Source organism: Apteryx rowi, unplaced genomic scaffold (genome assembly GCF_003343035.1).
Source record: "Apteryx rowi isolate R43461 unplaced genomic scaffold, aptRow1 scaffold_646, whole genome shotgun sequence".
Taxonomy (NCBI): Eukaryota; Metazoa; Chordata; class Aves; order Apterygiformes; family Apterygidae; genus Apteryx; species Apteryx rowi.
Window position 1 is genome coordinate 357,195 of NW_020450923.1, and position 14,640 is coordinate 371,834.

The 14,640-nt window shown below is 37.4% G+C and overlaps 1 protein-coding gene across 1 annotated transcript in view; it reads left to right on the forward strand.

Moving 5' to 3' along the window:
* TMEM245 (transmembrane protein 245) overlaps positions 1-14,640 on the forward strand; it is an 87,735-nt gene that overhangs the window by 46,392 nt on the left and 26,703 nt on the right. The window contains exons 13-14 of the mRNA XM_026084547.1: positions 6,534-6,656; positions 13,571-13,716. Of these exons, the coding sequence (XP_025940332.1) occupies positions 6,534-6,656; positions 13,571-13,716 (269 nt within the window). The remainder of the gene's footprint in view (positions 1-6,533; positions 6,657-13,570; positions 13,717-14,640) is intronic.

The window sequence follows — 14,640 nt, forward strand, 5'->3', positions numbered from 1 at the left end:
GATAGGTTCTAGCCATGTCACTTACAGCATTGCCACAGGGTACTTAGAAACCGTGACAGTAAGTGTGCCGTAGTAATCTAAATAGACTAGAATAATGGAGGAAATAGTGAAAAGAGAATAAGTATGTAAGACTGAAATACAGTAATAGTAAAAACTTTCATCCAGCCAGCATACTTATTTCTCAATCTGCCTTAGAAGTACAGGAAAAAATGCCAATGATTGACTTGCTTTCCTGGTCATATCCATGAACTCATTATTACTCATCAGCTGTGGGGAAACACCTGTCTCTTTTTCTGCATACACTCATGTCTGTAATGACAGACTGTACACTGTTCAGTATAGTGTAAAACTAACTCCTGATTTCATGTCCTTACTGGGCAGCATTCCCTTTGCTGGCTTGCTTGTACACAATCCATTGCATAAATATTACTCACACTGTTCCAGATGAAAATTGATGAAAACCTAATTTGTGTCCTTATCTGAGTTATTAAAACTTGGATGTGATAAGATCAGAATGATTCTAACTTACATTTGGTGTTTCTAAGCAAGTTGCTTCAACTATCCTGGGATACAATGGAAATTTTGTGGATTTACATTTTTATCAGAAAATAAAAATCTTTTATTTGGCATTTTGAAGAGCAACAGTAAATTATTAGAATTGATGATAATATGGCATTCTAAACTAGGAAGGATCAATGGTATTTAAATTTTTTTTAAAGGCTTAGTCAAAATTGTAGATTTTTTTTCTGCGTTTGAACACTTACAGTCAATGCTATCTGTAATTCTTAAGCATATAGCAAGACAAGGTAAATTCCCAGAAGTGCGTTAACATTTTTTTTTTAAATACAAACCATTTAAAACAAATGGGTTAACTATAAAGAAGTGGGGTATGAATATGCAGCTACAGTGAGACTTTGTCCACCTTTGGAAAAGAATAAACTAAGGTTACATGGCTTGTATGTAATAGCTGTGTACACATAAATAGTGGCTAGAGTTTGCCATAGAGAGACTGTCTTGCTAGCCTCTTTGCTTTCTGAAATATTTCAAAGTAGTACAGATTACTGTATTCTCTGGAAATGCAGCTATTTGATGGTGTCATATAGGAATTATTAGCAGATAAGCTGTTTTCTATTCATGAAAATCATAGTAAGTGTTCATCCTCTTTAGTAAGAGAAGGAGTATTTGCTGAAGGGAAAATGATAAAAGGATGCATTTCACTTTAGGTTTTTCCATAGTGGAAGAAACTTCCGTATTAGAGTTGAAACCATATAATTAAATAATAGCTGGTATAGCTATGCTGAGGAATTACTGGCATTTGTTTCATTTGTAACACTGTGCGTTGATTCAATAGTTTAACTACGAATATCAGATAAAGCACAGAAGACTTCTATACCCTGCTTAAAACGTGCTGTTCATTAAAGCAGTTATACTTAGCTTTAGTCTGATGTAGTTAGACCTTAATTATTTTAAAGTAATTTGCTGTATAAACTTGTAAATTGCCCAAAGATTTTATATAAAGATAAGCTTTAGAAAATCATCAGTTTTCTTTTCCTTGCCTTGGTGTTAGCAGCCTTGCTGCCTTTCAACTTTTTTTTTCCTAGTATTCAGTAGAAGCAGTAGTATCATAACCTGTTTTTTTTCCAGTGACATGTTTCTGAAGCAGGGTTTGTTCCATCTTGTTCTTGTCGTGGAGAGGGAGCTAGAAGGGGTCCTCACTTCTGCCTCAAATTTTGCACCTCATTTTATATCCTAAGGTAGTTTTCTCAGGTGACTAAAATATGCAATAAGCTGGACTATTAAGATTTAATTTCTGAAAAATGAAACAGCCTCTCTTCTTCCCCATTCACCTGCTTTTCAGCTCCCTTTTCTTCTGCTTCTTGAAGGCTTAAAACCTTGAAAAAGTAAATTGTTGCTGGCTACATCTGTGAGTGATCACTCAAAACTCCCTTGATGATATGTGAGGCATTGCTCACATCTCCTGAAATTGATCTTCTTGCTTCTTTCCCAGGACTATTTATCATTCCACCAGCAGCCAGCATCTCTTTCAGAGATTTCCCAGACAGGAAGACAGAAGACCTTCCATTAAAACATACGCTGTGAGCTTCCAGCTCAGTTAGGTTTCTCTATCCGTGCCTTTAGCATGACTGATGTGTATGTTCCAAATCAAGTCAGGCTGACATCTAATTTCAGTTTATCAGATGTTTCAGTGAGTTACCACATATCCTAATGTTTATTCTGGCCCTGAAAATTTCTTCAAGTAATCACCAGACTTTATACCAAATACACTCCATTCTTCAGTAATAATTCAAGTCCCATGCATCTTTTTCTAGTAAGGAAAACATTCGGAGATTTGGTGTTCTCTTCATAATACATGCCAGTTTTCTGGGGGCAAGTTAAATTCAACCTGACTCGTATTGTTGGAGGAGTTGTTTTCTTTACCTTCAGAAAGCCAGAGACATGATGCAACAGCATAGTCCTGTTTTTGTTGCTGTTTTGCCTCCATTTCATGTGCAGGTCAAGCAAAGGTTTTTGTTTGTTTGTTTTGCTTTGTTTTTCCTCCAAAAATAGGCTTTTGAACCCTAAAGGTTAGATCAGAACTTTCCTTTTAGACATCTATTCTGAAATCAGCTTTTATTTGAAGCAGGAAGCCTTTAATTTTATGCATAATATATTATTCTTCACAAAGTCTGTTACCTGTCTTTTACATTAAAGGTTTATTGACTTGTTCTGTTGTTGTCATTTCTGAGTTGTTAGGATGATGATTCATCATCTTTTTGCAAGAAGAAAAGAGAAAATTTACAAAGGGATATCCAAGGATAAGTTACTTTTCCTAATGCCTTTTTCTGTATCCAGTTTTATTCCCTTTATAAATCTGTTATTTATATAATGCTCATTGTTGAATTAGATACATGAACTTACCAGTCTTACAGAAGTTTGCTGACTTGAAGTTCTCAAAAAGTAACCTTTCTTTTTTGGAGGGTGGGAGTGGGGTGTCAAGTGCTTTTTAAACCATTGCTTTCAGATATTGGTCATTTTATTTAGTATTTCTTATGTTGTAGCATTAGGACACCTTAGATGCTGAAGARCACTAAGTACAATTTTGATGGCTTGACTCTTATGAATTGGAAAGATGCAACAAACTCGGGAACTGTGACACATCAGTGTTCACACAGCCCTATCCCTGCCTCTTCCACAAGGGAGTCTTGAATTCTATACAGCCGCATAGTGTTTTCCAACACTGGTCTCTTAAGGCTATTTATAAAGCAGTGTTTGGGGGAAAGAGGTGTGTTCAGTTATCATATAACTACTATAAGAGTATTACTGTTTCATAAATATTCATGCCAAGTTGTGTTTTGAGCTGGTCTCAGCTGGAGAGGTGTGGAAATCATGTGTGCATAGTAACCAGCTTTATAAAGTTGTTTGCAGTATGCTTTGGGAATCGAACACCATTGTAAACTCTTACACCATTGTAAACTCTTACATGCAGGTTTATATTTTGATTTTGTGCCTGTTACTGGAGTATTTGAGCTATTTCTGGCAGTGTATTCAGTAACGTGATTAATGTCTTGTGTCTACCTTCTTGTCCTAGTGATGAGAAGTATGTGTCTTAAAATATTAGTCATATGTATGCATAGTGGGGAAATAACTCTACAGTTGAAGACGGGTCCCAAAGATTCGCTTGTTTCCATAAGAAAAAACAAAGCTGACCAAAAGGCACCAACTGCACTTACTCCGAAGTGAATGCTGGTGATAGCTAGCTCAACCACTCTGATGAATGATTTTCCCTAACAAGGATGTTCATCTAGTAGAACCATTCCCAGTTTTGAATGGGCCACCTGATTGCCACATTGAGACTAACTGCGGTTTTATGCTCTTGGTTGTCAGCTCCTTAGCTTAAAACCCAAGGGAAACTGTTAAATGAATACAACTTAGACTGGAGGAACATACTATCCTGAAAGAAACTTTCACAGTATCATTGCCTTCCCTCAGCCCCTGCCAGAAGTAAGCTCTCTTGGAACATGCCCCTCCTGTTGCAAACTCCCTGCCGATAGCAGCTCTGCTAACTTGTTGCACCCGAATGTGTGTCTTTGTGTCAGTTGAGGGAATTAAAGGTTGCTCTGGTGAGTGTTTAGAAGATTAGTAAGTCGGGCTAGTTTTAAGGTTTAAACCCAAACTTTAGACTGACTTTTCTAACAACACATTTCATGCTAATAGTCTTCCACTCTAATCGTTATCACTATGTATTCAAAGTAGGTAGACCTTAACAATCACATCCTACATTAGGTGTGAGTACACAATACCATCACGTTAATGGTGTGTAGTTAGCACCTACAGCCACTGTCCTTATGGTCTGAGTCGCAGAAGTCAAAGTGATCGGGTTTGGCCCAAGAGCTCTTCAACAAGGAAAGCTGAAACTGGAGTATGCACCTTCTTTCTCCCCTCCTCCTTCCCCCAAATTAGGGGTCTTGCCCTTTTATAAACTGGTTTTGTCTTTAAACAATTCTCAGGCCTTAATCTCCACCCTGGACTGCAAAATGTGTGATGCTTGGAGGGGCAGGTGCCTTATCCTGTTCCTCAGTTTAGGGGTTGTCTTTTCCTCTTACTTAGCTGCATGTTTTGTTTTGTTTTTGTTTTGTTTTTTTTCCTCTTTTCAAAAGCAGACTTTTCCTGGTTCTCAAGGTTAGTGCCTCCATTTCCAACATGTGCCCCTATTTAAGTCCTTTGCTGTTATTCTGGGATTAAACTCCACATTGTAAGAAACCTGTGGCGCTGAGCTCCAGTTCACACAGGAAGGTCTGGTAACAGGCCTAAATGTCTGAGTTTGGGGCTTGTACAGTTAGCATAAAGCTTGTGGCCTGTTGTTAGACATGGCAGTACTGTTCTTACTAGGCCACTCAGTACAAAGGTAGTTGTGCAGTTATGCTATATTAGTGTACTTATGTTTGCTTTCAAAACAAGCCAATATTATAAGTTTGCTTAAGGTGTTTTTCTTTTATGGGTGAACAGGCCTCTGCTTTAGCTGCAGACTGTCCCCTCAGAAAATCACTGGCCTCTGTGTTTACAGTCCTAAGTTACCTGGTGACTGCATGAAGTTAGACCATTGCTGCACCCTCAGAATGAAGCCTCAAACTGTAGAGGAAAGAAGTGGACAGGTACCAGTAGGAGGACATTTTTCAACAGAACGTCCTCTTCACTTCTAGGCTCACTTCAATTCTCAAGGGAGACTAATAAAAATGGTTCGAAAGATAAGCCTTAAATAAAATTCATAACTCCCATTAAATAGTAAGAAGTGTGGACTAAGTAGAGCTTCTTGTTCTTTACTACATGTTTAATTCTCTGTCAAATTCCTCAGGGGCTATTCCCTCCCAAATTTATAGTTAATAAATTACATGTGTCTTGCTCTATTCCAAAGGAGAGGTGATCATGTGACTTGCATTCCTTCATCTGCTCTGCAAATGCCAACTGCTTTTTTTTCTCCTCTCAAGTCTAATTGATTAAGATATTAAAGAGTAACTGCTTTTAGTTTTTAAGCCTTCACTTTTTGCTTTGGGCCTGAAGAAGGGCTTTTGTGTCAAAGCTTTTACAGTTTTTCCAGTTATATCAGTTAGTCTAATAGAAGGTATGGCTTTTTCCTTCTAACCTTTCTTCTTTTACATCTTTGGATTGCTTTGGCTGATACATTCTGACTGTATTCCTTCTGAATGAAATATTTATTATGAAACTACTGCCTGTTGCTTTTAGGATGCTTCCATGTGCCTTCCTGTACTTTACGTCCTTCCTGTCTCCTCAAGGTGTTGACCTGTTCAGACCGTTGCTTCTGCATCAGTACATAAACTAATTTGGCTGTACTGAGTATTTGGTGTTTAAAAGCATGTATCAAAACCACTCTATAGTTAATAAGCAATCAGTGCCCCAAAGCACCACAGAATTTAATAGGTTGTCTAGCATTGTTTAATTTATTTTCCGTAACTGCTTGATGTACTGTTGTATCCCTATGCAAAATCACAACCTGTATAGTTGTCTGTAGACATTATAAAAATCATCTCATTAACATAAAACATGTTTTTAAAGCTAATTTATTAAAAGATTATATTACTTGATTTGAAGCTGTCTTCAGATTTATTTCTGCCTTGCAATGTTACTTCTTATTCTGTGTGACTTAGCATTTCCATTTTGCAAAAGATGAGTTTTCTCTGCCAAGACAAGATCTGGTCACAATCGATGGTGATCATAATCACAATAAACAAACATCACCACATCTATAGTTTTTGAAATTCTATGTAATGAAATAATTCTGAGCTTTGGGAGTGAGAACCCCAAACCTTGTAACTGTCTAGCTAGAAACTTGTCTTTGGCAAAGCAGACCTTTTCACTGAATATTACCTGCTGTAATTTTGGAATGAGAGAGGGAGACAGTATTTTAAATCTCTTCTTTATAAGGCTTGACAGAGAGGAATTGCTCTGCAAGCAGTTTTCTGTTTTACCTAATACCTTGCAGTGCCTGACTTTGTCTTCCCTTTCCCTGCCCCTAGATCCTGGAGTCTTTGTGGATAGTGATGAGTCGCAATGTGAGCCTCTTGTTTACCACAGTAACAACGTTAGTGACAATTCTCTTCCATAGCGGGACAGCTCTTCTCAATTTTGTGCTCTCGGTGGTAAGTAGCATGCCACAGACTTACACTCTCCATTTTACTGAAGGAACCTAATTGCATATGTTGTAACAGTGACAATCAAACCTGATTGAAAACATTCTCTAGAGTGTTCTAATATCTAAATTCATTAAGATTACATAACTTCCAGGTCTGTTGTTTGGAGGCATTATAGGCAAAGGAACAAGATTCGTGTAACTTTCTACGTTCAAGAGCTGGCAGTCTTTCATCTTTCTACTTGTGGGAAAACTCTTGCTCCTGGCCTTGAAGATCTTTAGATCCTGAGCTGTAACTTGTGGTATCCTATATTGTAGCTGAAATCTAATAGCAGGTCCTCATAAGCATATTCTTAAACAAGCCAGTGCTTTCAGAAAAGAAAAAAAAAATTGCAGGAAAATCTTAGTAAGATTGATTATTATACAAGGATTACATTAAGTTCCCTTTTTTAATGAAGTAATTTTAGCAAATCTGTGCGAGGGAATTGTGGTATTTTTATTTAACCCTCTGTTAGCTCTTCATTACACAATGATGCTTATGCAAAGTTAATTCTTACTAATATTATGGCACACACAGAATAGCAGTGTCTGAAGCCTTTTCATTAAAGATGTTTTCTTTAAAGCATGTCTTACTTCTTAGTGTATTATGTGATCAAGCTATTCAGAGTTTCTTTTGTTTCTAAATCTAGCCACAGCTGTGTGGAATAATAAAGGTAGAAGTAACTTCTTTCTTACCATTTGCTGTGACAATTGCTACTTAAAAACACCCCCTCCCCACCCCCCAAACTCCAAAACAACCTGTAATAGCTGGAACAGAGCTGGAGGCTTGTGATCACCTAGATCTCGGACAGTCAGCTGAGTAGTATTAAGGATTTTGGCTTGGGCCTTTTTTCTGTTTTAACTAAACAAACACTGATCTTGGAAACTTGACTGAAATCCATGTCCTGATTTTTTTTTTTTTTTTTTAAGTGCAGAATTCAAAAGTTGTAGGAAAAAAAGRTCTTTTGCCAGTTTAACTTCATTGCTTCCATTGATGCTTCCCCAGGAGGGAGGTCTTAGGATACAAAGGTGTATAATTAAAGTAATGGATACTGATATTTCAAAGCAGCTGTGTGCATTCTCTTCACTAGTCAAGAAAAATGACAAAAGGACTTAATTAAATTGCTGTCTTGAACTGAAGAAAATTACTGTTATTGAGCTTCATTGTTCTGCAGTTATCTTTCAGTTGATGAAGAAAATAATATCACATGTGCATATTTCATTTCTTTTCTTCCTTAATCCAGTACTTCACCCATGATAACATTTTGGAAATTATCTCTGAGAGTTTAATATACTTAAAAATCACTAGTTCACAGGCCAATTGCAGATCATCTCAATCTACTAGATCCCACTTATAATTGCTACACGCATACTGCTCAGACAAAAAAATTTAGCTCTAAATGCCTAATGCCTTACACTGACCTGATTACATGCTGCTGCTGCTGAAATGCCTTTTTGTTTGTCGGCAGGGCCCTGCCACTTTCTGGGGCACTGTGCAGTCAACTTGAGTTATGGAGCTCATTGGGATACTGGTGTCTAGGAATACTCTTAAAGTTAGATGCCCTAAAGGCTGCCCTGTTCTCTCCGTATCTACTGGAGACTGAACATGTTACTTAAAATGGTTATATAGAGCTTTCCCCACCAGAATACATCAGTCCTATAGTCTTGGTTTCTTGAATTTGTCCATGAGCTTCTATTTTGCACTGATAGTGACCTTCATATGTAGGAAAAAATTGGTTTAATAGATGTATTCTGCCAGTATAGGTTCTTTCTATAGGTTCTTGATAATGGTAGAATTCAAAAACACAACAGCAAAGTTGGTAAATTAGAAATACTTCAGCTTTTAAGAAATAAGACCAAAAAAGAATCACTGAGCAACTCAACGTCCTGTTACTGTACTTTAAATGTCAGTGTAAAGGGATGTGCTTGCCTCCATTTGTATAGAAAATGTTATATCTAAGGGTAGTGTTTTGAGTTGCCTCTTACGAAGATATTTAAAGTTTGCGTGTCTGCCTGGATAATATTTATTACAGTGCATGGGAGGGTACTATAAAAGAATTGCTTGCGTTACATGCTTCCTAGGCCTTTTTTGTCTAGTCGGTATCATTGTATCTCTTATTTATGGAAGTCTTTCACAAAGACTCTTGCTACAAAAAGAAACAGATTTTTGTAAAGCACAAAAAGTTAAAATAATGAAACTTGTTTTAATAGTGTTTAGTGAGGATTTGTTAATGGCTTATAACTGAGAAAGAAAGAACTCAAGTTTAGAATGTACAGTAAATAGGCCATACTAAATAAAGATTAATACAGCCCATTATTTGGGGCAATAGGTAAATGAAATAGTTAGCTGTTGTGAGAATTTAGGAGAGCTAACTTGCCTGGCTTTACAGTACTTTTTAACATAACTTTAATTGAATCCTAGATACTTTTCTTTTCTGTGTGACACTGAGTTCCTGCAGAAATATTAATAATAATAATATTCTCAATTTTTCCTTGTACTTTTTTCTTTTTCCTTGCTGCAACAACTTGATATAATAAGGAGAGGAAATCTAGATGTGACTCTAGATTAGATCCCTGTGGTTTTCTTAACGTTTGCAATATGCATCATTAGCAAATTCCACATGGGATTATAGATTTACCTTCTATTCATTTGACTTCCTTTAGAGCTAAAGAGAAAATCTTTCAGGTGAGGAGGAGACAACCGGAAGTAACCTCTTCAGTTCTTGTTCTGCCAGGGTCACAAGGCATACCTCAATCTTTTGCTGTAGTAAGATCTTTTTTTTTTTTTTTTTCAGTAACCTGTTTGAAGAGTGGATGTTGTTAACAATTTACTTTTTCTTTAAGCTGAGATTTCAGCTTGAGCTGTTCCCTGCTCTCTTCTGTAAAGTCTTGAACAGTTCCCTGTTTCCCAGGAAAAAGCTTACTAGTTTCTAAGGGGGGGGGGAAGAGGGGGGAAAGCTTTTATACAGAGTTGGTTTTAATGTGAAGATAAATAGTTTCAGAGTTTACCTTTGTTCTAGACTAGTTGTTGCTGTATCTTTGATTGCTACCTGGCCCAGTATCCTCCCTCTGTTCTCCTTTCTTTTAATGCAGTTTTGGAACAGAGTTCTTATATTTTGAATGGAATGAACCCTAAAGGTAGCTGGACAGTATTTGAGCATGCTTTTTGTGTTACTCTGGTCCAGCAGTGGAAGTTGAAAAAGCTGACTCACTTGAAAATGCCATGCCTGTGTTTTGACAAAGATATATGTAATGGGTTAACAAAGAAAAAAGGACTATCAAACCAAAGGAATTCTTTTAGCTTATGTCTAGTTAGAGCTGGGTTTAAAACAAAACTCTGCTCGAGCTGTAACCGTACTTTTATTTTTTCATTTTGCAGAATTCCTAGTTGCTGCAGAAGAGTTCTTGTCAGTTTGAAGTGGTGCAAAAGAATTTAAATATTCCAACAGAGTAATTCCACAAGTGGTTAGCTTTTGAGTTGATTACATTTCAATCCAGGTTTTGTCTTTTTGCATAAAAATTAAAATAGTGAATTTTATTTTGACAAGTGGTTGAAAATTACACTTTAAAACATGGACTGTAGGACACTGTTCAGAACCTTGATTTTGAAAAACGTCTTTTATCAAAATATTTCCATAGAAAATGTGTAGCATGTCTCTTCCACAGTCCAGTAAGACTTTTAAAAAAAGATCCTCAACTGACACTTGAACACTGATTGTTAGTTACAAGAGTGCCACTTCTATTTTACTTCTATTTTGAGTGTATGTTTGTATCTGTGCTTGTGTATACACAGTTTCTAGTGTTTTCCAGGCTCCCTTTCCTATGATAAAAGGAAACTTGAAACCAGAAAGGACTCCTACCCTAAATAGACACTCTGTTCTAAACCCAAATACATCTGTTGTTTCCCTGCTTATATAAGGTGAAAGTGAAGATAGTTGTGCTTTGGTGAATAAAAATGTCCTTTGGCCTTGTCATCAGCAGCACAGGTTCATCCTACTTTGTAACAGATTACACAAGGTTAATTTGCACAACTTTTATAGAGGGCAAAACTGAAAAAAAGTTTTCAGCTTGTACTCTGTTAAAGATCAAAAGAGAAAAGCTGCATTTGGCAGAGGGTCATCTCTAGTCCTCAGGGAAATATGGAATGTTTTGATGCTTTAAAAAAAAAGAAAAAAAAAACAAAAAGAAAAAAACCACGCACACGCCACCGGTCAAGAATGAAGCCTCTGGGCAGAAACAACTGAATGTGGATGGCAGATACAGAAACATTTCCCAAGTCTACCAAACTGACACACAAGCAATTAAGCCACGTGTTTCTTGATATACATGGAAATGCTGAATTACAATTTTAAGAGTGTTTTACCACTAAATCTCTCCTTGAATTCAGTCTCTTTTCCCCCTCAAATTAGAGCTTTGAAAGTTTCAGGTTTTGGGAATATAGCTTAAATTCTACAGCAAGAAATAGTAATCCATCAAGTGCTTAAAAATGGAAAGAGCTTATTTTATAATCTTTGGTGACTCCTCAGAGTCATCCCTGGGATCCTGAATTGCTGGTTAGGAAACAATTTGCATAATGTCTGAAATCTTTGATATCCTCTAAAACAAGTCTGAGATTTTTCAAAGTCTAGTAGACATAGGGAAAGAAACATGATTTTGCTGCTGAATGTACTATTGAGACTATTCTGCTTGTTGGATGAGAGAGCAAGCCACTTAATGTCAAATTATTATATTCTGTGATTCCTCCTTTGTATTTTTGTATGCATAGTACTGAAACACGTATGTTCATTTCCAAACTGCAGTTGATCTAAAATGTAATTGATTTTGCATAGTGCTATAGTTACATGCACCTTGTCTTAACAGGAATCAAGTAAGCTGTGCATCCTTTCATAGTTTTTAGTTCAGTTAACACCACTTTGTTCCATTGCTGTTCATCCCAGCTGTCACTGGCTTCTGCAGTGCAGGTGGGTATGTTCGTGTTGGTGTATCTATTACTCTCTGAGAAGGCAAGTTTTTTGTGAACATGGGGGAGGAACAGCTTTTCCAGTCAATGCAAGTGCTGTGCTGATTGCCATTTGAACTGATCCCTGGCTCACAGCCTGCCTTAAGTCAGCCCTGTATGTTTCTCCTACCACAGGGGATGAAACTCTGCCTGATTGCTGCAGTTAAGTTGTTTATTCCCCAGCTGCCATATTCTTTGAGGGGCAATATCTTCAGAAGCTAATGGGGCTGTCCTAATACAACACGATGCAGTGGAGCTGTTTTTCACTTTGCTTTTTGTGAGCATCAGGATGAGAGGTTATTTTATTTACAGCAATATGCTGCTTACTGTGTTGAAAGCAGCACTGCAAGAAGGGTCTGTAGCCAGATCCCAGTGGAAAGAAGACAAAACACCAGCTGGATGGCTGCCTCAGCATGATGAGTTTTGTAGCTAAATCGTGAAATGAAGTGGCAGGCCCTGTCAAGGTGAAAGCCATGCTTTTGTGGCATTACAGAGCAAGTTTAAGCCTGAACTGGATTTAAAGATTTACTTACTCCAAGTTGTTCTAGAACTGATGAGTTTGCCACAAAGCATAGCTGATAATGCCACGAGTGCTGGATTATTTCCTATAAAGCCTAGGCCTAATTCATTTTTTTATGATTGCAGAATGAATGTTAACAGCCTGCTGATCAAATGTGCTGATGTAATGACTTCCTTGATAGATTGGTTTATCACACAGGGCCAGAGTTATAAACCTGGGAAGATGAAGTGCAGCCCACGCCTATAGAAGATGTTTTGGAAAGGGATCACAGGAGGAGAACAGCTTAATGTGACTTCCAAGTTAAAGGCTGTGGTCGGGGGTGGGGGGGAGTAGTAGCATTTTACTGAGTAGAGAAAAATTAGGAACAGAAAGAGGGCAAAGGAATAGCATTGTTGAGACTGGTAGTGGAATACTGCACATTGTGCTGTTGGCATTTTTAAGAGTGTGTTCAGAGAAAATGCAAAAGAAGGGCTTGAGTTATCTGCAGACTGGAAGGCTAGAGACAGAGGCCAGACAGCTTGGTTTATCCAAAAAATTAAGATAGAACTTATTCTAGCATACCAGTGGGTTGGAAATAGGGAAAGGGTTCTTTTTAATCTTGTGAAGAAAGATGCAAGAATTAAAGCTTGCAGATGAAACAAATACAAGCCATGGTTTACCATTGGAACATAATGAATTTTCCTTGTTGAGGTGTATTATTGAAGGCTGAATACATTTCAGTGACGTATGCTTAGCCAAAGAAGCTGCTGAGCCCCCTTGAAGTAAAACAGTCATCTGCAACATGTAGGAAGCTAATATGATTTGATTGTATTTTCTGGTTTTTAGACTCTGTGAAACAATGCAACTGTCATGACTTCTGCTGAAACAGATATTCATACTTCTGCAAGGAGTATTCAGTCAGGAGTGGCAGCTTAAAAATATTGTAAATTTCCTGTTTGTGGTGTGGGTGAGGCTGTTTTGTTTTTGCCATATTCTATATCTAGCTGTAGAATGACTCTTGACAGCTCAGATTTGTTTTTTGGGCTTTTTTGTTTTTTGAAAATAGATGCTACTATTTAATAAAGTTCTGATCTGCTAAATGTGCTGGAAAAACAAAAACAACAAACTTTTATTTGATCTAGATGCAAATTTGTGAAGAAGCAGAAAAGGTCTAAAAGTGTTATGATGTTTAGATATAACTTAAGTCATTTGGGGAGCAGGGTAGAAACTTACTCTTATGGCTGTGTATGTTTCTCTAAATCCAGACTTGTGGAATAGTGCCTTGTACCTTTTCTAATGAAATTAAATGATCTGAAGCATATCTGCGCACTCTAGTTCTGGAGAGTATTTAGTGCCTCTTAACTTAAAGCTCCACTTGTTTTTTCAGGTGATTTTCCTGACCACACTATTCTACCTATTGAGTTCCAGTGATGAGTACTACAAGCCAGTAAAATGGGTGATTAGCCTGACGCCTTTGTCTCAGCCAGGTCCTTCCTCAAACATAGTTGGCCAATCGGTGGAGGAGGCAATAAGGTATGTTGTTGATTTCTTGGCCTTTCTGGAAAATTCTGTTTTAAATCTTACACATGTATAATATCAGTTCAACTACAAATACTTTGCAGTTGCAACAGCTCATGTTTCAAAGACATGAGTTGCAAATCTGAAAGATTTTCAAAACTCTAGCATTGATGGTTCCCCCCCATCCCCCCCTGCCCTTTGGCTATTAAAAAAACAATTTGATTGGACTTGGTCGCCTAAAAAAGATTCAGAGATCTATCTTGTAGTATATACTAATATTTTAAAAAACAAACCAGCCTACACATCACATCCCAAACCCCTGAGCAAACAGTGGGTCTGCAGCTATGTTGGCATTAACAGCTAGTGCAACTCAGTAGCAGCAGGTTCATTCAAAACAGTTGACACTGAGGATCTGACATCTATGCTGTACATGTCTGAGTTATTTACTTTGGGCTAGTTGTAGTCTGATCTTGTGGACTGAGTACCTGTTTGCTGCTGGAACGTATTAGATATGCTCCTGTAGTGCATTTTCCAGTTTAGTTTCTTCAGAGAGAAATCTAGTTCATGATCTCTCAGACCTCTCCACTGTAAGAACCAAATCACATGAAAAGGGAAAAACTGGGGAGTGCTTTCTTTATCCAACTTAAAACATTACTGTAAATGCATCTGCAGAGTGCATACCTAGTGTTGTGCTTAGTTACCGCTTCTGTGTTCTGCCTGTAAACTACTGCAATAAGAGAAGGAGGATTTTTTTGTTTGCGTATTTTTTAAATATGCTTCACGGAGACTCCCCAACAAAATAATTTTTGGGGTAGTGCTGTAATGTACTTGTGATGAGTGAAACTATCAGCTTTCACCTGCTAACAGCTTGAAATGCTAGCATGTTGCTAATGTATTAAATAGGTTTTAAATCAGGTGCTGAAATCATTGCTCCTTTTT